Raw genomic sequence first — 27,869 nt, forward strand, 5'->3', positions numbered from 1 at the left:
CTCTAACATTCATACTTTATCCACTCAGCCATATGAATGATCCGCTGCTCGCTTGTCAATTGGTCTCTAAGTGTTACCTTTTTGTTGCTATTCCTTTATTCACCATTTAGCTACGTGCCAGTGAGCTGCAATTATTCATCTTTTAAGGGTATTATTGGACTAACCAAAAAATTAGTATTAGTGCGTACACAAACAAAGAATATCAAACATTTATATCCACTAAAACACATTTACAAAGTCATGCTTGGTAAAATGAATAACCGCTCATAAGCCAATAAGCAGTTGAGTACTCAATTGTCTTATTGAGCAAGAAAGTCAACTGTGCAAGAAAGTCAACTGTGTTTTACGAAAACACTAATTGGAATAAGTAAGACTAACAGTGCAATAAAACGAATATAGTCATATCTGTCTTCTGACGCTAGCAACACAACGATGTACACAAAACTAAACTGAATACAGCGCTAAAGAAAATCCGATAATAAACGAAGTATACAGTGTATTACACACGAAACCAACGTGCTACTGAGTTAAAGCGACTATGATTTCAGTTTATACTCAACAATGTCATATATGTATGGGACATATCTGTTGCGGGGAACTCGTATGTATTTTCTATGTTATGTGCTAGTCACTCATAGTCTTTTTCTGTACTTGACTAAGTACACGTTTAAACACAATTTTTTGGCTCATGACTAAGTGCACTAATTTTATTAGTACTCAAAGCAAATCTCTACTGCGTATTTATTCTATATGCTTTTCAATCCTAATTGTGTGGAATAATTATAGGCGCGCTCTAAGAGCTTTGTAACATTGGGTTTATAGCATGTAGCACGGCTACACAGATTTTGATAAAATTTAGGACATAAATATCCAATAGTCTACTGGCAAAAAATGTTTCGAAAATGAAAAGGGGGTCCCATGATCCCTTCGAACAATTACATTTCATTAATTTCTACACATTATAACTTTAAGTATACTGACCTTTACCAGTATTACAAACTTAATGGGTCAACTAAGTCGAAGGCTTTCAAAGTTAGCAGTGGCACCCTCCCACCCCCTCTCAACTTCGGGTGCAAATTCTATAAATTGTTATAAATCAAAACAAAATTTCTCCTAAATCGATAACTTTTGGTATCTGGCTCATACATATCGAGATCTAAATAATTTTGGAAAAACGATCAGTGGTGCTCTCCCTCTCCTCCCGACTTACTCCCTATTTCAATAGTTTTTATTAACACGCTTTTGTTAACTTCAACTGTATGTTTGTTTGCGACCCTCCTTTCCGCGCCTGCTGCCTTATTAACACGCTTTTAATATTACCTTCACCTTATTTGCAATCCCGTCGGGGTCATTTCAGGACCCTTCCGGGTCATTTCTGGATGGTTTTTGGGATCCGTATGGGATCCCGTCAGGGTATTTTCGGGATTATTTGTGGGATAATTTCGTTATTATTTCGGGATCATTTCGGGATTCGTCCGGGATCCCGTCAGGGTCTTTTCGTGACTTTTTCTGGACTATTTCGGCATCATTTGGGGACCCTTGAGGGTAATTTCGTGACCTTTTCTGGACTATTTCAGGATTATTTGGGCACGCTTCCGAAGTCATTTCTGGATCCGTCCGGGATCCCGTCGGGCCATTTTGGGACTATTTCGCCATCATTTCGGGACCCTTGAGGGATCTTTTCTGGATGGTTTTCGGTATCCGTCCGGGATCCCGTCATGGTCATTTCGTGACTTTTCAGGACTATTTCAAGATCATTTGGGGACCTTTCCAATCTAACTTGTAGGGGTCATTTCAGGACTATTTCGGAATCATTTAGGGACCCTTCCATGATATTTTCTGGATGGTATTCGGGATCTTTCCGGGAGCCCGTCAAGGTCATTTCGGAACTTTTTCGGAACTATTTTGGGATTATTTGGGGACCCTTCAGTGATCATTTCTGTGTGGTTATCTGGATCCGTATAGGATCACGTCATTTCGGGACTTATTTTGGACTGTTCCATCATAATTTGGAGACCCCTCCGAGAGCATTTAAGTATTAAGTATTTAACTCAAAATAACGGTACTTTAAATTCAGAGTAAAAAGTGGGGTTCCTTTTGCTCTATTTTCATAACTCTCTTACAATAAGTAGTTGCAAATAGAATAAATGTAGCATTTAATATAAAAAGTACCGCACGCTTTTTACTCTGAATTTTCAATTATTTATCATACTGTTAATAACTCACATTTTATTATAAGTAAATTTATTTTGAGTTGATTATTTATGATAAATTATTTGACCTTCACCTGCCGTAACATAAACTATTTGTGATAAAAAGTTATTTTCCAATTTAGCTATAAAGGGTTGGTTATTCAATTTTTAATATTTACTAGAAGACCCGGCAGACGTTGTCCTGCCCTAAATTTGGCCTATCTGCATACATTTTAATAAGCTTTTTCCGTCTGACTCTGCCCTCCCCCCCTCCACACTTTTTCCTAATCCTTTTATTCACCCCTCCCTCCGTCTTTTTGGCTTCACCTATATCCATCTTCGTCTCATTCTATCTCTTTCTCAATCTCCTTCCCCTTCTCTCTTTTCTCTTCTCTCAATTTCTTCTCATTCTTCTGCTCCCTTATTGCCTGTCCCAGAGGGTGGTATGTATTTTATTCCAGTCCCAGTCCCACCGAGTCTCAGTCCCAGTCCTAGTCCTAATCCCAGTCCCAGTCCGTCTCTGGATAATATATTACTCTGTACTAAAGCACTCATCAACAGCTTTCATTTGATATCCATATTGTATAAACACTGTCTAGGCATTCACTGGCCCACTTTTGGCCTATATCTAGAGACCCTGGTCAGCCATGGGTATGAAAATTACCCTCTACACAACTAAAAACTCTCCTGAACTAAAAAAAATGTCATAGTACCTCTAAATCGAGAGCCCCCTCAGAAATCCCCCTCCACCCTCTCGGCGGGCCTGGTGATGTGCTATACTTGATATCATTCGCTATAATATTTTTTATTGATAAACAGGTTGTTAAATTAAACACCAAGCAATTACACGGAAGTATATCTGCACCACCTGAAAATATGAGTGCCACTGCGTATTCGTAACATTTTATTATTACGTATAAACAAATAAAAAAATTTGCAATAAAATAATATTGCGACTATAAACTGAGATATAACTATCCTATCTCTCAAGTTAGATCAAACTACACACGGGGTGCAAAACAAATTCAAAATCGGTTCAGTAATTTAGGAGTCCATCGCGTCCAAAAATGTTGTGACACGTGTTTTTATATATTAAGATTTTTCTGTTTTGGAAACCTTAAATCAATGGGAAGGTGCTTGGAATTCATTCTTATTTTCTTGAATGCATATTTTATACTACTTAAATTTACTTAAATTTTGTCACAGTATACATATCGTTAAATTTTTAAATTTGATACTTTTTTCCTTTTTCCCCATTTTTTATTCTATTTTTCAGAATAATTTAATTTCCTTATGTATATAATAGCATTTTTTGCACTTTCATGCACTAAAAACGTGACATTGTACGATAACGTATCAGACTAGTGTCTGCAAATTACTAATGCCCTAATGACAATTAATAGCGCTTCATAAATTTTTTTTTTGTCGAAATAAAAACTTTTTTGTATTTAAATTCGTTAATAGCAGACTTTCGTATACGGAAAAGATATTTACCCGCCAGTAAGAAAGTAAAAGCACCCGTTGTTATTATTGTTAACGCTAGTTATTGTTGTTGTTGATAGTTCATTGTCGACAGCTGGCGTTGTAGAAAGGTGTGCCATACGTGGGTGGTTACGGGTAACAAAGCCAGCAAACGAAAAGTAAAAACAATGCAATAGGTAAATTCAAAAAGTAGGTAAAAAAAGAGCAAAATAAAAATATTGAAGACAAAAAGGGAAACCAGAGACGGAAACAATAAGAAAATAGGTAAAAAGCTCATTTATCGCTTGCATTGCTGTAAATTGGTTTTTATTTTTTTTTTTTTTTATATAAATTGAGCGGGTTTAAATTCACACAAGCTTTGGGTTTGCTAAAGAAAGTTGTTGTTGCTATGTCATACATGAAATAAGGCATATATGTAAGTGCTAAAGTGAGCATAATATTAAATAAATTTTTGACTCTTAACCTAGAAACTTCACTCAAGTGATATCTATCACGGCTTTAACTTTTTCGCGTTGATAATCGTTAATTGGCAACCGAGAAGAGATGTAAGAAAACTGGAACTAAAAACAAATCTTGCAACCAATTGATTTTGGTTCAGACGTTTAATACTTTAATTTATATTACCGTAACCAGAAGATATTGTCTTGTCCGAAAATTGGTTTTCCTACATTTAAACAAGTAAGGAAGGGTAAGTTCGGGTGAAACCGAACATTACCGAACGTTACATACTCAGCCGAGAGCTTTGGAGACAAAATAAGGGAAAATCGTCATGTAGGAAAATGAACCTAGGGTGACTCTAGAATGTGTTTGTACGATATGGTTATCAAATGAAAAGTGTTGATGAGTATTTTAAATAGAAGTGGGCCTTAGGTGGACGCCTTTTCGAGATATCGCCATAAAGGTGCATCAGGGGTGACTCTAGAATGTGTTTGTACGATATGGGTATCAAATGCTAGGTGGTAATGAGTATTTTAAATGGAAGTGGACCTTAGGTGGACGCCTTTTCGAGATATCGCCATAAAGGTGCATCAGGGGTGACTCTACAATATGTTTGTACGATATGGGTATCAAATGCTAGGTGGTAATGAGTATTTTAAAAGGGAGTGGGCCTTAGGTGGACGCCTTTTCGAGATATCGCCATAAAGGTGGACCACGGTGACTTTAGAATTTGTTTGTACGATATGGGTATCAAATGAAAAGTGGTATTGAGTATTTTAAAAGGGAGTGGGCCTTAGTTCTATAGGTGGACGCTTTTTCGAGATATCGGGGAGATGGGGGTTTTAAAAGGGAGTGGCCCCTAGTGGTATATGTGAAGATATTTACCAGATATCGACCAAAATGTGGACCAGGGTGACCCGGACCATCATCTGTCGGGTACCGCTAATTTATTTATATATGTAATACCACGAACAGTATTCCTGCCATGATTCAATTGATTTCGCCCTGCAGAACATTTTCATTTTCTTCTACTTAATATGGTAGGTGTCACCGATTTTACAAAGTTTTTTCTAAAGTTATGCATACTTTGCGTCAAAAAATCAATCCAATCACCCTGTTTCATCCCTACTTTCGTATTTGGTATAGAACTATGGTATTTTTTTCACTTTTCGAAATTTTCGATACCGAAAAAGCGGACGTGGTCATACTCGGATTTCGCCCATTTTTAATACCAAGATAGAGTGAGTTCAGATAAGTAGGTGAACTAAGATTAGAAAAGATATATCGATTTTTGTTCAAGTTATCGTATTAATGGCCGAGCGGAAGGACAGACGGTCGACTGTGTATAAAAACTGGGCGTGGCTTCAACCGATTTCACCCATTTTCACAGAAAACAGTTACCATCAGAAATGCCCCTACCAAATTTCACATGGATTGGTAAATTTTTGTTCGACTTATGGCGTTAAAAGTATTCTAGACAAATTAAATGAAAAATGCGGAGCCACGCCCATTTTGAAATTTTCTTTTATTTTTGTATTTTGTTGCACCATGTCATTACTGGAGTTGAATTTTGACATAATTTACTTATATACTGTAAAGATATTAAATTTTTTGTAAAAATTTGACAAAGTTTTTTTTTTTTAAAAAGTGGGCGCGTTCGTCTTCCCATTTTGCTAATTTTTATTTTGCACACATATAGTAATAGGGATAACGTCCATGCTAAATTCCATAATGATATCTTTGACGAATGCCAAATTACAGCTTGCAAAACTTTTAAATTACCTTCTTTTAAAAGTGAGTGGTGCCACGCCCATTGTCCAAAATTTTACTAATATTCTATTTCGCGTCATAAGGTCAACCCACCTACCAAGTTTCATAGCTCTATCCGTCTTTGGTAATGAATTATCGCTCTTTTTCGGTTTTTAGAAGTTTTCGATATCGAAAAGGTGGGCGTGGTTATATTCCGATTTCATTCATTTTAAATAGCTATCTGAGATCAGTGCCCAGGAACCTACAAACCAAATTTCATTAAGATACCTCAAAATTTACTTAAGTTATCGTGTTCAAGGAGAGACAGACGGACGGACGGACGTGGCTAAATGAATTTCTTTTTTCGCCCAGATCATTTTGATATATAGAAGTCTATATCTTTCTCGATTAGTTTATGCCGTTACGGGTACCGTTATGCTAACAAAATTAATATACTCTGTGAGCTCTGCTTAGCTGAGTATAAAAATGGTCCCCCACTTCCATTTATCACTCTCTATCTCATACTCCTCTACTAATTCATGCATAATTAATATCTCCCACTTCTCCTTTCAACTATTGCCTTTGTCTATATTCACTCCTCATTCTACTTCTACTTCTACCTCTCCTCCCACCCCTGCTCCTACTATTGCTCCTACTCCCAATCCCACTACAACTCCCATTCTCATTCGCACTCCACTCTCAGTCTCTCCTACTCCTAATCCAATGCCCAATTTCACTCCCTTAAATATTCTATCTGTTCCCTGAAATTTATAATCCAACTCAAATAAAAACTTGTTTTGTTTATTGTTTTCTCCTTCCTCTTGCGCATTTCCATTGTTAACATTTCACATTAAACATAATGATGTTAAGTCATTAGTATAACCATGTATGTTAAATTCATCGGTCAGCTCTAGTAGGCGACGGAGGTTTTCTTTGATTAGAATATAAAAGTGGGAAAATATTTACATCCTCAAAGAGCTTCCCTATGTAGCCGTAATGAAGTGAGCTGTCTCTCCTGTATCCTGTGTGAATTTCTATAATGTTAAACATGGACAGACTCCATCGTATAATCTTTGGATTGATGTTCTTCGCAATCATAGCTTCATAGAAGCTCTGATATGTGATGTTATCGGAAGTTCTGGAAGTGCCAAAGAAGACGCAGAGTGCTTTGTTTCTGGACTGCAAAGCTTTTCAAATTTTCTAATCATTCCTAGAAATTTTCGGGATTATTTTTGAGGGGTAAGAAAATTGATTCCCATAAACAAGAAGTGCTTTTAGATTGCCTTCTCTTATGTGCTGATATCAAAAAGCTTTGTCGACCCTATTGGCATATATCCCCTCATTAGAGAAGCTTTATATAATTTGGATAAAACTGGACAGTATGTGTTATAACATATAACAAACAGATATTTGAATGATCTGAAAGTAGACGAAAACCACTGCTCTCTCTTAACTATGATAAGCTTTATTACGGGGCTTTTTACCTTGCCACTAATGAAAGTTACTCCATGTAAGCGTTGATGACATGCTTTTTAGTCCGCAAAGTGAGATGTCATTAGAAGTTTACATGCCCCTTCCTGCTGATTTGTCTAGCTTTAATCTGGCGAACATGTTTATGGGGTATTCCATCCCATTTCGACCAATTTTGAACCCGGTCCCTTTAGAATTGGCTGAAAGTTTTTCTTCTTTTTCTAGCTTACGAAAGACGTTTTTCAGAAGTTTTTCAAATTTTTTCATCCAACTCAAAAAAAGTTATGAATTTAAAAAAAAAAAAACACCGTTTTTGTTTTCAAAATGCTATAACTTTTTCAAAAATTGACCGTTTGGGATCGTTTTTTTTTAATTTGTTTTTAAATGTACTTTTCGGAAAAAATTCAAAAAAATTTTTAAAGTTTTTTTTTTGTAATTTTTCAGTTTTTCGAGATTTTTCGAATTTCGCCCTTTTTTTCTCATAAAAAACTTCAATCAATTCTGCAATCATCCCACTAATCCCGGAGTGGGCCGAGAATTTTTTTTTTATTTAATTGAAAAAAAAAAAAACTTTAAAATTTTTTTTGGATTTTTTCCGAAAAGTACATTTAAAACCAAATTAAAAAAAAAAAAGATCCCAACGGTCAATTTTTGAAAAAGTTATAGCATTTTGAAAACAAAAACGGTGTTTTTTTAAAAATTCATAACTTTTTTTGAGTTGGATGAAAAAATTTGAAAAACGTCTTTCGTAAACTAGAAAAAGAAGAAAAACTTTCAGCCAATTCTAAAATACCCCATATATATATATATATATATATATATATATATATATATATATATATATATATATTAAATTTTTTTTTGATTTCCGGAACGAACTTTTGAAGTCATAGAAGATCCTGAATCTTCTCGCAATGTTGTCTTCAGCGAGCTCTCTTGGACATCCGAGGATAACGCATCTAAAGTGCACACACGAATTTGGAACACGCAACTTATAAAATCTATTTTATTTGAATTCTCAATATGTTTATGATGCTACAATCTACCGTTAAGCTAATGAAACTACCATAATCTGGATGCTGTGCATAGCTGATTATAATAATAATAAATCTTATATATACAAAAATCACGAGTCACATTGTTTGTCCGCGATGGACTCCTAAACTACTGAACCGATTTTGAATTTGTTTTGCACGCCGTGTGTAATTTGATCTAAATTGAAACATGCGATAGGATATATCTCAGTTTATAGTCGCAATATTATTTTATTGCAATTTTTTTCATATGTTAAATGTATTAATAAAATGTTACGTATACGCACCGGCACTCATATTTTCGGGTGTTGCGGATATACTTCCGTGTAATTGGTTGGTGTTTAATTAAACAACGTGGTTATTAATAAAAAATATTATAGTGAATGATATCAAGTATAGCACATCACCAGGCCCGACAAAAAGGGGGCGGGGTGGGGTATTAGCCCCGGGCCGGGGGTTTATGAGGGATCCCGCGACGAAAATCTGCATTTCGTTTTAATTTTATAGTGAAGTGTGAAAAATAAAAATTTATATATATAAAGAAAGGCTATGTGTGTTAGTTGGTCGCCGGTGTTTGAAGAGATGCGTCGGTCGATTTTATTCAAACTTTCACACAAGTTACGTATACCTAACGCGGGTGGTTACTACATAGGTTTGGTTGCCATTGAAGTACAGGGTGTCGAGATATAGGCCGAAACGTGGACCCGGGTACCCCTAGTATATGGATAACAAATGAAGGCTCTTGATGAGTGCTTTAGTAGAGGGTAATTTTCATACCCCTGGGTGACTAGGGTCTCGAGGTGTAGGCCAAAACGTGGACCCGGATACCCCTAGAATGTGGGTGTAAATTGGATATCAAATGAAAGCTGTTGTTGAGAACTCTAAAGTAATTTTCATTGTGATATTCGATTTAGTCGCATCAACCTGGTAAAACTGATAAATATGCATGCGAAGCCGAAATAAAGACATGAATTAATAATACCCACATACCTATTTTCATACGTCCTGTTCTGAAATTAGGTGTATAAATTTTCCTATATTAGTATTTACGATCCTTTTTTCTGGAAAGTAGACCAGAGACGGACTGGCACTGGGATTAGGACTAGGGCCGAGACCGAGAATCGGATTGGGACTGGGACTGGGACTAGAACAAAATACATACCACTCTCTGGGACAGGCAATAACGGATGAAGAAGAATGAGAAGAACTTGAGAGAAGAGAGAAGGAGACTGAGAAAGAGATAGAATGAGACGAAGATGAAGATATATGAAGCGAAAAAGACGGAGGGGGGGGTGTGAATAAAAGGATTAGGAAAAGGGGAAGAGGGGAGAGGGCAGAGTTAGATGGAAAAAGCCTATTAAAATGTAGGGATATAGGCATAATTTAGGGCAGAACAACGTCTGCTGGGTCTGCTAGTATTCAAATAAAAATAATTATAATTTAGCTTAGCCAAGTTGTTAAAGGAATTTCGTATGCATTAAACAATTATTATTCCTGTTTAATAATCAATAGTTTCGCCTCACACTTTTGTGTTTTTTAACGCCACTCGCACCGGCATTGGCAGAGCAATTGCACACAATCGGAACGAAAGACTTAAGCAACGAACTTTGTTTTATTTTGCACGCTACCGCCACTAAATAAATATTTAACTTAATGTAAATGCGATTTCCAATTGTAATGAGGCAAAATCGAGAATTGAATGTAACGAATTGTATAAAAGAAAAAAGTAACAATAATAACATAATAGGAATGACATGGGAACAAACTCTATATAGAGGAGTAGGCCATAAACCCTTAGGCACAAATGCACAGTTACAGAAATTTTTTAATGTATGCATGTGTATATGTGTGTATGTTTGTTTATGGGAGCAAATATTTACTATTTGATTCTTAGTAAAACATTTTTTTTTCTTGGATTTTACAAAACATCAATTTTGCGCAGTCTTTCAACGAACAAACGGCGGCGATTTGCATTATGCACGCTCATTTGAAATGCACATGCGAAATTAGAGCAGCGTAGGAAAACAAAAAAAAAATAAACAAAATTTAAAAATAAAAAACAATGCTTAAAAGTAAATTTTTACCAATAAAAAATAAAGCAAGCATAGTAAGCGTTGCAAGCTGTGCAGCAAGTAGCACCGCATGATTGAGGCAGTGAGGTTGCCAATGAAGTGAAACGAACGGCATAAATTCGAGTAGCGTAGTGTGGTAATATGCGAGTTTTTAATGTAGTGTCGGGATGAATTTCGTAAAATATATAGCAGTAGTGAGCAGTTGAAATGATGGTGATAGAGGCTGGTAGTTGGTAGGAGCAGTATTTTTGGTAACACGCTGTTAGTGGGTTGTAATAAAAATTTGTTATAGCCAAATGTTGCTGCTGTTAGCCGTGTGTAGCGGTAAAATGAAAAAAAAAAGCACTTGTACTAATTTTTGTATTGCTTTTCTTTCAGTGCTTGTTGGAAGTTATGCAACACGGGTAGAAAAAGTGTAGACAAACTGGCAAATGCAGGAAAAAAACGGATTGGATGAATGTAGCCAGTTTAATGGCATACACACACAGAGTGAGTTTATGATACAATGACTGAAGCAAAAATATATTTAATAGGATTCATAGCAGTTGTCAGTTTTATTTTAAAAAGCGCTTTATAATTATTGTTATCTGAGATTTATTTTTTAGTTGGAAAATAAGAATTATCTATTGAATAGTTATATTGTTGGGAAAATAAGAGCTATTTTTTGAGATTTATACTTCTCTCGAGAAGTAAAAGTTTTTTTAATTTTCTATTTTGTAATTATTATTATTTAAAATTTTTTTTTTGAGTTTTATTTATTGTTGAAAAATAAGAGCGATTTTTTGAGATTTCTTAATTTCTCTCGGATAAAGAGAGTTATTTCTACAGATTTTGATTTTGCTCGGAAAATAACAGCTATTTTTTGAGATTTTTATTTCACTCGAGAAGTAAAACTTTTTCCAGTTTTCTATTTTGTAATTGTTATTGTTTAAAAATTTTTAATGAAATCCTTTGGCGACCTTTTTCGGTTAACAAGGTATTTGTTTAACCGGCTTTAGGTCCAATTTTTAGTATTAAAGCACCAAAAATTGTTTTTTCTTTAGTTTACCAATATATTTCGGTTACACACGGTAACCGTCTTCAGGGCTTTGAACTATAAACAAATTACAGAAACATAAAATAAAAACACAATTGACATAAAAAAGTGAACAAGCATGAACATTTCTCTACATACATTATTTTACACGTCATCGCTGTTTAACGTGGAGCTAGTCACTGTCCGCATATTTTTATCAAGAGTTTGTAGTAGCTCGCGCAGTTACCAATGTCCGTTTTGTAATTCATTCGTATGTTAGTCGGTGTGTTTAAAATATGAAGTTCTTCTAAAGTCAATCTCTTATTATATTGTTTCTCTTCCTGAAGTATTGTTGTTTGGTTAAAGTTCGGAGAGTGGTTTTTCGTCGTAAAGGGTGTCATAAGTGCTGTTTTTTGGTGAGTTGTTTCGTGGCAATGTTTAAAATCTGATTTATGTTGGGCTAGTCGAGTTTTTAATTTAGCTTTGGTTGTGCCCACATATATATTATTGCATGATTCCATGTCATTTCCGTTACATGGTATTTTATATATCACATTGCTTCTATCCGCCTGAGGTACCTTAGATTTTGTTCTGTTGAATACATTTTTCAATGTGTTAATTGGCTTGTGCGCTATTCTAACTTTTTCTTTATTATAACAATTCGAGTTTGCTAAGCGCTGTGATAAATTTGGTACATAACATAATGACTTGAAAATTTCAGGTTTTTGTGATCCCCGTTGACTAGCTTGTGATGTACATCTTTTAATTAGGGTATTTGTAATATTTTCAGGAAAATCTTGACTTTTTAATAATACTTTTGCTTCTTCTTTGATCTCTTCGTGGTAAGCGTCATCTGATATATTTAGCATACGTCGTATACAGCCCATTGCTGTATTTATTATCATCGTCTTTGGGTGTTTCGAATGAAAGTTAATGATTCGTCCTCTAGATGTGGGTTTCTTATACCACTTTAACTTCAATTGGTTGCCTCGTCGACTAATAATTGAGTCAAGATGTGGACGACCTATTCGCCATAATAAATGAAGATGAGGTGCAAAACACATCTGACGCATTAAATTCCTATAACAAAAATATAAAGTTCACAACGGATCTCGAAGACGACGGAAAATTGCCATATCTTGACTCAATTATTATTCGACGAGGCAACCAATTGAAGTTAAAGTGGTATAAGAAACCCACATCTACAGGACGAATCATTAACTTTCATTCGAAACACCCAAAGACGATGATAATAAATACAGCAATGGGCTGTATACGACGTATGCTAAATATATCAGATGAAGCTTACCACGAAGAGATCAAAGAAGAAGCAAAAGTATTATTAAAAAGTCAAGATTTTCCTGAAAATATTTCAAATACCCTAATTAAAAGATGTACATCACAAGCTAGTCAACGGGAATCACAAAAACCTGAAATATTCAAGTCATTATGTTATGTACCAAATTTATTAGAGCGCTTAGCAAACTCGAATTGTTATAATAAAGAAAAAGTTAGAATAGCGCACAAGCCAATTAACACATTAAAAAATTTATTCAACAGAACAAAATCTAAGGTACCTCAGGCGGATAGAAGCAATGTGATATATAAAATACCATGTAACGGAAATGACATGGAATCATGCAATAATATATATGTGGGCACAACCAAAGCTAAATTAAAAACTCGACTAGCCCAACATAAATCAGATTTTAAACATTGCCACGAAACAACTCACCAAAAACAGCACTCATGACACACTGGACGACGAAAAACCACTCTCCGAACTTTAACCAAACAACAATACTTCAGGAAGAGAAACAATATAATAAGAGATTGACTTTAGAAGTACTTCATATTTTAAACACACCGACTAACATACGAATGAATTACAAAACGGACATTGATAACTGCGCGAGCTACTACAAACTCTTGATAAACAATATGCGGACAGTGACTAGCTCCACGTTAAACAGCGAAGACGTGTAAAATAATGTGTGTAGAGAAATGTTCATGTTTGTTCAATTTTGTATGTCAATTGTATTTTTATTTTATGTTTCTGTAATTTGTTTATAGTTCAAAGCCCTGAAGACGGTTACCGTGTGTAACCGAAATATATTGGTAAACTAAAGAAAAAACAATTTTTGGTGTTTTAATACTAAAAATTGGACCTAAAGCCGGTTAAACAAATACCTTGTTAAACATTTTTATTTTTTTGAGTTTTATTTATTGCTTAAAAATTACAGTTGTTTTTTGAGATTTTTTTTGGCTCGGAAAATAAAAGTTGTTTATGAAAAAAAAAAAATTTTTTTTTTGGCGATTTTAATTTTGCACGGATAATAAGCGTTATGTTTTTGAATTTTGTTCTATCTACGAAAATAAGAGTTATTTTTGGATATTTTTACTGCCCTCGAGAAGTAAAACTTTTTTTAGTTTTCTAATTTGTAATTGTTTACAAACTTTTATTTTTTAAGTTTCATTTATTGCTGAGAAATAAGAGTTATTTATTTGAGTTTTTATTTCGCTCATAAAATAAAAGTTATTTATGAAAAAAATATTTTTTTGAGATTTTAAATTTTTAAGCTTTTCCTATCACAAATTTTTTTTAATTTTAACATACCGAAGCTCCTTTTCCCATTAAAAGGAGTTACCAATAGGTCCTACGCCGATGACTTTACGATGATGGCAACATATCATTGCCCACCCTTTGATAAGATAAGCCCTGCTATGAAACTAATAACTATCTCACTTGTTCTTTCAGCTTTTTCACCTCCGAAAATTCATCACTGTCACCTCGACCTCAAATCCTCGACGATCGTATGTACAAGCAAGCAGCCTCAGTTATACTTTAAGCTCAGAGCAGTAACTACATTTTCAAGCCCTCCATAGCAGCACTTGGAGAAAAGCAAAGAAACGCTCCTAACAACTTATAAAGCAATTGGTCAGCCGACTACATGTCTCTGATATGGTCACCGAGCTTACAAGAAACTGAAACTGCATGATATACACTGCCCCATCTACATAGTTAAGCGAGTAATGAAATGTTGAGTAATCGATTTATGTTGAATACACAGAAATCTGCGTATCTCAATAGACATCACATTGAAGAGGCTCGGCCTACCAGGAACTTTAGCAGTAGTCTCTGTAAGCACTATGAAGGAGTTCAGCGCTAAAAAAGTCAGCCTTATGAAATAAAGAAGCACCAAAAGGCCCTACAAGACATCTACAAAAAGTTGGCAATTTACTATGCTTGGTGAAACCCGTTCTCAAAGACTAAATCACGAAACTCGCGGTCTTTTCAGAGAGTAGGCATCACTCTGTTACAACTTCGATCTATATGCTATTCAAGTTTAAACTCTTACTTTTCCTGATTCAACCCCGTCATACCCAATGTATGCCCCACTTGTGCAGTGTGGAATCAACGCCACTTACACCCACATCTCTCTGCACGTTTCCTCGGTCACCCGTTAAAGTATATTGATGACAATTTGTGAGTTATCGCTTCTTTTGCATGGTGCGGACCACTGCTATAACTACAACAAACAACAGCATTTTATTTTGCTAGGAAAATTGCTTGTTTTATTATAAAACTTATAACTTTTAAGATCTCTGATTTACATACAAGTGTGTATTTGCTTACATGTGTAGGTATTCAAGAAGAAAAGTTAGAAAATTAAGTTGTTATTAATTTTACTTTCACAGTTTATGCTGATGAGCGTAAATTGCACTATGACCGGCAGGTTTAGTTCTTAATTTAGCTCGCCACTGTTTTTCAAGCATATTTGAAATTACTACAGCAATAAAAGCAATTATGTAGCGTTTTGTGGAAAGGTGGTACTAGAATTTATGAGCGCACTGCGTATTAAAACACTTACACTTACACTACATAAACTACGATAGTGAAAATGTGGTATGTTTACAACACTGATTAGATTTAAAAGGCAATAACATGACTCAACAGCAACCCCAATTGGTCAATTTTGGTCTTTTAGTCAATTAATGCATGCTCTATATTTTCAAAATGTATGGAAATACATTTTTTATAGTTTTTACTTGCAATTTATAGTTGCTAGATGGTGTTAAATTTGGCAGCTGTTACTAGCCAGGCTAGATTTACAAATAAGAAGTGGTAAAAAGGCAAAAATATAGTGGACGCTTTTACTTGAAATTTAAAATATTTTTTTTTCCGAATGGCTTAGCGCTGTCTAGAGTAAATGGCGTAGAAACTACGTACTATCGTTTTGCAGGCAGTTTAAGCTTATGTGGATATTGTTTTAATTTCATTCATTCAGGAACTTTCAAACTTCTAAGGCGTCACGTATGTCCGTGTAGGGAGAATCTCGGGTTCAAAACTGGTGTGCTTCTAGTGCGCTCGAACCACTACTCGTTCGTTCTCTATCCCTTTTACATCCCCTTCTCTAAACCAATTGTCAAAATCATGTACACTAAACAAATGCTGTTAAAAATAGAAAGTTCATATTAAACTCTCATTGAGGCAATAGAACTAGCAACATCGATAACTGAAAACCTTGTGGGAGTGTCCTTATCTTTTTAACAACAGTAATTTTAATTTTTGATTATACCCCATTAAAGAGAGAAAGAGACCTCGACGATACTTTATGCTTGTGAAGGAATGCGGGGGTGTAGGTTGGGGGGGGTTTATCGCCCTCTCTTATTGCGTATTTACAGCGATTGTATAGCCTTTCCTCTATTTTGGAGTCCTTGTTTGGTATAGGAGAACATAGCGTTAATAACTGCAACGAGGCTTAGTTCCATGGGGCAGTTTGACCATACGGCCATAGTCGTATAAGAACATCTATTACAGGAATAAAGAATTACCTGATTCCTTATCTGCTCTTGGAAGTGGATCATAGAGCCACAATAGAGGCGAATGGTTGGCGCAAGAGTGCCCAAATGGCGGAAGAGGCAATACACGTATACTAGACTGGGTCGATTTATTAACCGATACCGCGCCATCAATTTTTCGATAGGATTTGGGCTCAGGAAAACAGTTCCACTAAGCATAATTTTCGAGCCTGCGAAATTTCATTTTTTTGTTTTTACTTTTTTTCGACTTTCATTTTTAAGGGTTTTTTCATGACCTACTAAAAAATTTTTCATTTGATTGTAAAATTTTCATGTATACCCCGACATGAGGTCGTTTAAAAAACCTTAAAAATCAAAGTCGAAAAGAAGTAAAAAAAAATGAAATTTCGCAGGCTCGAAAATTATTTTTTTGGGTGTGCGTAGTGGAACTTTTTTTATGAGCCCAAATCCTATCGAAAAATCGATGGCGCGATATCCGTTAACTTTCGTCCGTACAAATCGACCCACCCTAACGTATACATCGATGGCTTCAAAGTAGTGGAAGGAGTAGGGTCTGCCGTATACTGCGCTGATCTGGAAATATACAGATCCCACAAGCTGTCAGATGTCTGTAGCGTTTTCCAGGCGGAATGGTAGCCGTAATCAAAGCAGTAGATACACTGGAAAAAAGTAGCTTTAACTGTAGCCGGATTAACTTTTATATTGATAGCCAAGCAGCAATTAAAACAAAAATTTCGCAAAGCACAGCATCTAAAAGTGTGTTCGAGTGTAAGCAATCCCTGAGAAGAATCGGGGCAGGGATATGCAAACATCTATATTGGCTCCCAGCGTAAAGGGATAAAGGGTAATGAAAAAGCGGATGAACTAGCTTAAACGGGTGCATCCCTCGACCCAACTAGGTTGGGCAAGATTAAAAAAGGCAAGAGGTGCACATGATCGACGAAGCATGGGGCTGCAATGTGTAGAAAATCATGGGTAGGTCTTACAGCCTTAGACTAACAAAGTTAAAAAGTGTGGAGTGTAGCCTCCTAACGGGTATTCTGACTAGACACTGCTTTTTGGCGTGCCATGTCTTAAAATTAGGCTTGTTCAGTGATAGCAGATGTAGGAAGTACGTGTTGGATTAGGAAACGATCGAGCACGTTTTGTGCTCTTGCCTTGTGCTGGCCAGGCTAAGACTTCAGCTATCCATAGGATTAATACGGCTGTCAGATCTAGAAGCAGCAAGTGGTATATTTCTTAGAAAGCTGCTAGTATTTGCCAAGAGGTTGGAGTTATTTCATAACATAGGTTCTGGTTTTTGATAGGGATTTTTATTTGGTAGTTAAAGAAACTTCTGGTGGCACTACGGAGTCATTCAGTCTATGTGAGATACCCACAGATAGCCAGTTCAACCTAACCTAACTTAACCCTATTACAATTGCCAATCCCATTTACATTAAGATGGAGATTTGATAAATAGAAGTAAGAAATGTGTAAACCAAAAAAAAGAAAAAAAAAAGTTCGTTGCTTAAGTCTTTGGTTACGTGGGCATGGTTAGAAAAGTAAGACGAAATTGAATGCCATGAAATGAGAAAGATATTGGTAAATATCTTATTAGAAATGTTTTGCTTCATAAAATTGAAGTTTTTTAAAATTTAATTTCATTATACCTTTCATGAACATGAAATGTTATATTAACTTTGGTTCGATGTTTATAACGTTGAGAAATATAGAAGATAGACTCACCATTAAGTATACAGAATTGATCAGGGCGACGAACTGAGTTGATATAGCCATGTCCGTCTGTCCGTCCATCTGTCCGTCCGTTTGTCTGTTTGAACGCAAACTAGTCCCTCAAATTTTGAGATATGTCAATGAAATTTGGCACAAGGATGTATTTTTGTATTATATTAGACATTTATCAGATCCGGTAGGATTGGACCACTATAACATATATCTCCCATACAACCGATCATTCAGATAAGACGATTTTGGTCATTCCTGCCGCAATTTAGAAAGTATAAACGTCAAGCTCGGTGATATATATTCTAATATATCGTAGAAGATATCCTGAAAAAATCACTTTGATCGGAGCTATATATAGTATATATCCCAAACAACCGATTGTTCAGATAAAAACATTTTTGGCCATTTCTCCCTTAGTTTCCAATATAAAAACGTGAAACTTGGTGATATATATTCTAATATATCATAAAAGATTTCTTGTAAAAATCATTTTGATCGGAGCTATATATAATATATATCCCATACAACCGATCTTTCAGATAAGGGGTTTTTTGCCATTTTGTATTTTATATTTATCTTAAAAATCGTTTAGGTATGTACATCTCTTCACTATATATTTCTTATCTTATAAATCCGATTATTTGGAGATTACGAACGGGATAAGATTATTGTTCAGCCCCATTCATGAAAGGTATGAAGTCTTCGGCACAGCCGAAGACAGTCTCGTCCTTACTTGTTTTAATTTTATTTCAATTTCTTTCTTTGCAATTGTAAATACAAAAGCTTACCTAACAATGTAACTGCACCTAAGTAATAAGTACTATTGTGTACCTTGCGCTTGTTTTGTGTAAATTTTCTTTTGTTTTCTGTTTTTTTTTTTTTGTATATTTTAATTGTGTGTGGACCGCACAAATGTTTCCTTGTTTATTTTGCATGTCAATTTTTGCAAATTTGTTTACTCCGTTAAATCGCTCTTAAGGATTATATTACACAACAGTTGTGGGACTTGTGGTGGACATTGCAATTCCTTTTACCAATTTTTTTTTTCGTTTCGTGAAACAAAAAAGTGAATTAAAATAAAAAATTCACTACTCACCTCATCCAACACCTCCTGCATATCCAAGCCATGCGTCGCATTCGGCTCGCCTCGTACCGTCCACATACGTAACGTATGCGCTGAACCGCCCTTAAAGAGACTCTCCGTCCGTTTGAGTGCTAAATTCAAATTTTCGCCAAAAGCCTTAAACGTTACATTGTGCTCGTTTAGCGCATTTAAATCGCCTATAAATTTACCATGCCCTGCTTGCTGTAAGCTATTCACACCACCAGCACCTGGCGCATTGGCTGCTGCTTTCAATTCACTATAATAGGAATTTTTACTTAAATCCTTTTTCACATGATGTGGCTGTTTGAGTGTTGGCCGCGTATCTGTGTCCAACGTGCTAATGCTGTTTATGCTACGTCGCCAGCGACTACGATAATGTTCAGGTTGTGGCGCTGTCGCGACGCCGTCATCGAAACTGTGATGTAACAGCTGTACAACTTCATAATGTGGCACAGCATTCACGCTATCGACGTGAAACACCGATTGCAGTTGTGTGGGTGACATTTGTTTGTGATACTGAAAATATATGAAAAATAAAGATAAAATAAATTAAAAATGGGTTTAAGTAAAACTTTGTTACTAAACTAAGATTAAAAGCAAATGTCTAGAAGTATACCCGGCAGACGTGTATAGATAGGAGCTAGTACCAAAAATTATATTTTTTTTGTAGTATGGTACCTAAAGCAACAAAAAATTTTGTAAAAAGTGAAAAAGACGGACTACGGAGTCTTATGTCGAAGCATCCGGCTTTTCCTTCCTTCGTTCTGGGGTACTTGCATAAAACCACATAGTTATATTTCCATCAACCAAGTGGTATCGAGGAGGCCTTAAAAATGTCTTACCAGCGGCCATAAAACGGGATTTTGTAGTTGTGTTAGGCTAGGTTGAATTGGCCGGTCAATAAAAACCGCACAAAGACTGAATGTGTCTGAAGCAATGCCACAATCTGTTTGATGACTAAAAGGCAAACCCCCAATTAGGTACAAGGACTTATGTTATACTATAACTCCATCCTCTTGGCAAATAGTAGAAGTTTTCTAGGACTGAGTTTGTTTTGCTGCGTCGGAATCCGCCAACCCTGCTACCCCTAGTAGCTGAAACATTGGCCACGCGTGCGCAGGACACGAACACAGAACGCGCCCAACCGTTTCTTGCTGCGTGAGCGCAGTCTAGCCAATGTTTCCAGGACACTTCTTGAAGAAGCACTGTGCGAGATTATTGTATTGAATTTACTCATTTAGAATTTATTAGTAGACAGCTAAGCGGCAGAAAATTCATGCACTAGAGAAAGGTGAGAAAGAATATACAGACGAGAGGTTTTAAATTTAGTCGAAAAAAGTCACGTCTGCTATACGTGTTTTGCCATAACTTGCGTCAATTGAAAGCAATAAGGGCCTCAAGTCTTCCTCCACCTGCCTTTTTCCAACTCAGTGGAGCTCACCGCTTCCAAACTGCGGCCAGAGCATCTTCGTCCATTTGCACATGAGGAGATACCAAATCCCTTAATTTAAATTATCCTAAAGTGGGAGAGCAAAGTTTGGTGTTGTGCGACAGGTTGAAGTAAGTTGGAACTGTATGCTGTTAGCTGTAATGTAGAGCTGGGAAAGCCTTAAAAGCTTTGTATTGATGTCGGGGCAATTTGCGAAGGCTGGAGACTCGTTCTAAGGTAATAACATTGATTGTTTGTTACCGTAGTCTCTTCTACGGAGTATGATGACAGCACTTCTTTCACTTTCAGGATGATGTTGTTGTTTTTGTATTTGAAACTGAAGAAATTTTCTGCCGTATATAAATCCGGTGTGTTCCCGTACAGGACGGAATGCTGTGGAATGATTTGTTTGACTTTTTGAGCATTCAGGTCTAGTATTTTTTGAGCCCCTTAATCATTTTGGGCTACCTAGACAATGCCAATGATGCAAATATTGGCGCTGGTTCGAAACATCGGACCCTTCATATAACACCCGCACTGGAATTTAACGCAATGCTAAATCTTTATACGCAATATAAACTTGTTAATCATAGCTAGTTCATCATTCTAAACAGGTTCCATTCCAACTCCAGCAACAAAGACCACTGTGATGCGGCTACTGTTTTGGTCGGTATTTCATCAATCATATTAGCTGAAGAGAGGATAGGGATGAAAGCTCGTTTCCACGCTTTTCCGTGTAGTTTTCTGCAGTTCAGTATGCTATGAATAGGGATGGTATCCAGCGGTAGAATTGCCAGGATGGCTAATATGTACTGCGATCATTAAGCGCCAATTAAAATGCCAAAGTCCGACTGGGCTCAAAAGTTGCGTCAAAGTAATGGGGGCCAATTCTTCTATATTTCTGCGCAAGTTCGACTCGAGCCAGCGCTGGGTTGCTACTTGTTATTGCCAGGTGTCGCGGTTCCGGATACTTTTCTGAAATTTGTGTATTTTATTGAACCGGATTATCGCAGTCTAATTCTTTTTTCGAGCAGTTACTTTTTTTGAACCGTTTACTTTTCCAGCTCCGAATAATTATTTGGAACCAGTTTCTTTGCTGGAACCAGCTACTTTTCTGCTACCGGCTAGTTTTCCGAAGCTGGCCTATTTTATGGAATCAGTTACTTTCATGGATCCGGATGCCTTTGTGGAGCCGCTAAATCTTAAAGAATAAGTTAATTTTATCGAATCGGCTACTTATATAAAACCGGTTACTTTTATGGATCTGCTTACTTTTCCGAGAGCAATTACTTTTATCGAAGCGGTTACTTTTGTGGATCCATTTACTTATATGGAATTGTTTACTTTTAAGATTAGACTTCTTTTATGAAATCGGTTGCTTTTATTGGAAGAGTTACTTCTATGGAATTGGTTATTTTTATTGAAACAGTTACTTCTATGGAATCAGTTAGTTTTATAAACTCGGTTACTTTTATAAACCCTGTTAGTTTTATAAACCCGGTTACTTTTATAAACTCGGTTACCTTTATAAACCCGCTTACATTTATAAACACGCTTAATTTTATAAACCCGCTTACTTTTATAAATCCAGCTACTTTTATAAACCCGGGTACTTTTATAAACCCGGTTAGTTTTATAAACTCTGTTACTTGTGTAAACCCGGTTACTTTTATAAACCCGGTTACTATTATAAATCCTGCTACTTTTATAAGCCCTGTTACTTTTTTAAACCCGGGTACTTTTATAAACACGGGTACTTTTATAAATCCGGTTACTTTTATAAACCCGGATACTTTTATAAATCCGGTTACTTTTATAAACTCGGTTACTTTTATAAACCCGGGTACTTTTATAAATCCGGTTACTTTTATAAACCCGGGTACTTTTATAAATCCGGTTACTTTTATAAACTCGGTTACTTGAGCAAACCCGGTTACTTTTATAAACCCGGTTACTATTATAAACCCTGCTACTTTTATAAGCCCTGTTACTTTTATCAACTCGGTTACTTGTGTAAACCCGGTTACTTTTATAAACCCGGTTATTTTTATAAGCCCTGTTACTTTTATAAACCCGGGTACTTTTATAAACCCGGGTACTTTTATAAATCCGGTTACTTTCATAAACCCGGCTACTTTTATAAACCCAGTTACCCTTATAACCCCGGGTACTTTTATAAGCCCTGTTACTTTTATAAACCCGAGTACTTTTATAAAACCGGTTACTTTTATAAACCCGGTTACTTTTATAAACCCGGTTACTTTTATAAACCCGGTTACTTTTATAAACCCGGTTACTTTTATAAACCTGGTTACTTTTATAAACCCGGTTACTTTTATAAACCCGGTTACTTTTATAAACCCGGTTACTTTTATAAACCCGGTTACTTTTATAAACCCGGTTACTTTTATAAACCCGGTTACTTTTATAAACCTGGTTACTTTTATAAACCCGGTTAATTTTATAAACCCGGTTACTTTTATAAACCCGGTTACTTTTATAAACTCGGTTACTTTTATAAACCCGGTTACTTTTATAAACCCGGTTACTTTTATAAACCCGGTTACTTTTATAAACCCGGTTACTTTTATAAACCCGGTTACTTTTATAAACCCGGTTACTTTTATAAACCCGGTTACTTTTATAAACCCGGTTACTTTTATAAACCCGGTTACTTTTATAAACCCGGTTACTTTTATAGACCCGGTTAATTTTATAAACCCGATTACTTTTATTGATTCAGTTACTTTATGGAACTGGTTACTTTTCTGAAACCCATTACTTTTATGGGACCGGTTACTTTTCTGAAACTCATTACTTTTGTCGGAACCAAAATCTTTTATGGGACCGGTTACTTTTCTGAAACCCGTTACTTTTGTCGGAACCAAAATCTTTTATGGGACCGGTTACTTTTCTGAAACCCGTTACTTTTGTCGGAACCAGTTACCTTTTTTTTTCAAACCCTACTTATTTTTAATTCAATATGTTTATTGTTAATTCAATATGTAAATAAATAATTAGCATTGCAAAAGGTTTTGTGCGTACGTAATTTTAATTTGCTTGTTAATTACATTGATTTGCATATCAGTAATTGCGCACATTGAAAGTGGGAGGCAAACCGTGAGAGCTTCTGATAGTTTGCTTAAAGCAATAAATCACCAGCGGTTAAATTAACTACTAGTTATAATTTGAAATAAAAATTGCATTAATTCTGCCACAACACCACTAAGACAAGACGACACTACCACCAACACAAGTCAAAACAGCCGAAAACTCACACCCCTGTAGACTTAACCTTTAAATCTCCTGCACAGTACGTTTTTTCATAAAACAGATTCGTCACTTTCTATTTTTTATATCAAGCTAAACAGTTGTCTATAACAACAAATTTATATACTTCAAGTTTTTTTGTTAGTTGCACTTTTTATACTCAGTTGAGCAGAGCTGACAGAGTATAATAAGTTTGATTGGATAACGGTTGGTTGTACAGGTATAAAGGAATCGAGATAGATATAGACTTCCATATATCAAAATCATCAGGATCGAAAAAAAATTTGAATCCGTCCGTCCGTCCGCCCGTTAATACGATAACTTGAGTAAATTTTGAGGTATCTTGATGAAATTTGGTACGTAGGTTCCTGAGCACTCATCTCAGATCGCTATTTAAAATGAACGATATCGGAATATAACCACGCTCACTTTTTCGATATCGAAAATTTCGAAAAACCGAAAAAGTGCAATAATTCATTACGAAAGACAGATAAAGCGATGAAATTTGGTAGGTGAGTTGAACTTATGACGCAGAATAGAAAATTAGTAAAATTTTGGACAACGGGCGTGGCACCGCCCACTTTTAAAAGAAGGTAATTTAAAATTTTTGCAAGCTGTAATTTGGCAGTCGTTGAAGATATCATGATGAAATTTGGCAGGAACGTTACTCTTATTACTATATATACGCTTAATAAAAATTTGCAAAATCGGAGAAGGACCACGCCCACTTTAAAAACATTTTTTTAAAGTAAAATTTTAACAAAAAATTTAATATCTTTACAGTATATAAGTAAATTATGTCAACATTCAACTCCAGTAATGGACATGGTGCAGCAAAATACAAAAATTAAAGAAAATTTCAAAGTGGGCGTGGCTCCGCCCTTTTTCATTTAATTTGTCTAGGATACTTTTAATGCCATAAGTCGAAAAAAAATTTACCAATCCTTTTGAAATTTGGTAGGGGCATAGATTTTATGACGTTAACTGTTTTCTGTGAAAATGAGCGAAATAGGTTGAAACCACGCCCAGTCGACCGTCTGTCCTTCCGCTCGGCCGTTAACACGATAACTAGAGCAAAAATTGACATATCTTTACTGAACTTAGTTCACGTACTTATCCGAACGCACTTCATCTTGGTATAAAAAATGAACGAAATCCGACTATGAGCACGCCCACTTTTTCGATATCGAAAATTACGAAAAATGAAAAAAATGCCATAATTCTATACCAAATACGAAAAAAGGGATGAAAAATGGTAATTGGATTGGTTTATTGACGCGAAATATAACTTTAGAAAAAACTTTGTAAAATGGTTGTGACACCTACCATATTAAGTAGAAGAAAATGAAAAGTTCTGCAGGGCGAAATAAAAAACCCTTGAAATCTTGGCAGGTATTACATCTATAAATAAATTAGCGGTATCCAACAGATGATATTCTGGGTCACCCTGGTCCACATTTTCGTCGATATCTGGAAAACGCCTTCACATATACAACTACCACCACTCCCTTTTAAAACCCGCATTAATACCTTTAATTTGATACCCACATCGTACAAACAAATTCTAGGGTTCACTCCCTTTTAAAATACTCGTTAGCACCTTTTTATTGATACCCATATTGTACAAACAAATTCTAGAGTCAACCCTGATCCACCTTAATGGCGATATTCCTAAATAGCGTCCACCTATAGAACTATGGCCCACTCCCTCATAAAATACTCTTTAATGCCTTTCATTTGATACACATATCATGCAAACATATTCCAGGGTTTCCCTCGGTTCATTTTCCTACATGGTTATTTTCCCTTATGTTGTCACCATAGCTCTCAACTGAGTATGTAATGTTCAGTTACACCCGAACTTAACCTTCCTTACTTTTTTAGTTAAACTTTGTGTGAATCATGTCAGGGTTAATCGTTTTGATAAATTCCCCACAGCTAACCACATTTAAGTTTTGCGTCTTGAACTTCATTTTAATCACAGCACAATTTGTACGTGATTTGTGGTAAATTTGGGTTAATAGCCGCTTAATAGAGCGTGCAAAACGCTTTAAATTTGATATTTTTTGCATGAAATATCGTTAGGGAATTGATAAATGACATAGTTTATCGTATGAGCTTATATAAATAAATGCAAAGCGCGCTAGCCTCCGAAGATAACAGTAACGTAACAGTACAAAAACAACTTAAACATATTATTTCAGAAGAATCTGCACAGCACAGAAATGTGTGTCCCAACAACAAAGCGAAAAACATTGCGAAGGTGTATGTGAGACAAAGACTGAAAAAGGGTAAAAAAAATAGTTACGATAGAAACTAAAAGTAATCAAAAATATGGTTAACTTAACTGAACGGTATACATAACTCTCAAATACAATATTAAGTTATATAGCAAAAGGCAGAGAAAAATACCCGCCTTAGTAACATTAGAGTGGAGCAGAGTATATATATTTATTTTAATTGATGTAAGTGAATGATGCATCATGCATTTCATCAAAGTCCTTTCTCCCAGAGAACACATTAGCTCCGCAGCCGCAATACCTTTTGGACCAATCGTTGTACTAATTTCCTTTTTTGATTTGGAAAAATTTTTTTTATGAGTGGAGATATGCGTAAACTTGAAAAAAACTTCCTCTGAAAATCTCCAAATTTAACGAGACAAACCTTCTTTCCAATGTTAATGTCATGTAACAACATGTCGGCCGCCCGTTGCCATATGGCAACCTCAGTGTGGCACGGGTTAATGTTGAGGGAAATTGATCTTTTGCAGCGAATACGACGCCATCTGCTTATGCGTCTACTTTCGTGCCATATTTATTGAGCTCTATTAAGAACTCGTTCAGGCCGGCAACCACAAAAGTGGTGAGAGAGCCCCTCGCTGGAGAGTTCATCTGCTTACGAGCCGGACTGTAGTTGCCGAGCTCATGTAAGCTTGCATTGCTCTACTTCTCAACAATTATTTACAGATATAGCCATTTAGATATGCCGGCTCTGCCGAGCACGTTCAAAAGTAGGTGTAGTTATTGACTGACTTTGCTCATATTACTTATAAATGTTTTTCGGTATAAAGAAAATTCGTATATCGAGCTTTGTCATGACACATAAATTGCTCTCCGAGATTAGGGTCTCTATACGTGGGAAATTGCTTGACAAACAAAATAAGCGGTAGCATACTCTTTTTCAAAAATTAATTTTTTCCTTCAAATTTCTTTTCATAGTCTCTCTTTCTTTGGAAGTTAAGGAACATAAAAAACTTTCGTAAAAATATTGTTATTTATTATTAACTGTCAGACCCGGTTGACATTGTTCTGCCCTAACTTTGGTCTATCTGCGTAACTTTTAAAAATCTTCCACCTCCTACTCTCCCTCCCCCATTTCTACCTCTATTCATAATCCTTTTATTCACTCCTCCCTTTGCGTTTCTCTTTCTCTGTGTCTTTTTTTCCTGGCTGTTGTGAAGCTATACTGCATGTTTCAATAAATTCGGCGGAGCAGTTTCGGAGTTCATAAGCTGCATACAAACATACATACAACCTTCTTTATATATGTAGATTTAGTTTAATTCGAAGTGGGCGGTGACACGCCCATAAGAATTTTATTTTGAAGTCGCAATTTCAATTATCATATGAAATTATCATTGTAGGAAGAAAATGTATTGAATAATCACAGATTTTAATTTGAGAAAATGTTCTATATATAAAAAGTAAGCGTGGCTATCATCTGTGAGATGGGTGCCATCGAACCTACATACCAAATTTCTAAAAGATACATATCAAAATTTACTCAAGTTATCGAGCCTAAATTTGGGCGCACGAACATGGGGAATAAAATTAGTATACTCGGTGTGCTATGCACAGCTGAGTATACAAATTATATAAGAATAAGATATCTTTTAAAGACATATTTTCTACTTGTTGTAAACACAGTTTTTATACTGATTCACGCTAATACGTCTACACATTTAAATCTTTAAACAATTCAGCAAGATGTGGCTTTGGTGGTGGCTTCATTTTAGTCAGCTTCAGTTGGATGCTGCTTTGTTTGCCGGACTAAATGTGGTT

The 27,869-nt window shown here is 35.7% G+C and overlaps 1 protein-coding gene across 13 annotated transcripts in view; it reads right to left on the minus strand.

Moving 5' to 3' along the window:
• sona (sol narae) overlaps nt 1–27,869 on the minus strand; it is a 457,038-nt gene that overhangs the window by 279,823 nt on the left and 149,346 nt on the right. For all 13 annotated transcript variants that reach the window (XR_010950642.1, XR_010950641.1, XM_067771974.1 and 10 more), the window contains one exon: nt 19,101–19,625. Coding sequence is in view for 11 of the 13 variants with exons in the window: in XM_067771974.1 (XP_067628075.1) it covers nt 19,101–19,625 (525 nt within the window). In the remaining 2 variants the exon portion in view is untranslated. The remainder of the gene's footprint in view (nt 1–19,100; nt 19,626–27,869) is intronic.

The sequence above is a fragment of the Eurosta solidaginis genome, chromosome 3 (assembly GCF_040869045.1).
Source record: "Eurosta solidaginis isolate ZX-2024a chromosome 3, ASM4086904v1, whole genome shotgun sequence".
NCBI lineage: Eukaryota > Metazoa > Arthropoda > Insecta > Diptera > Tephritidae > Eurosta > Eurosta solidaginis.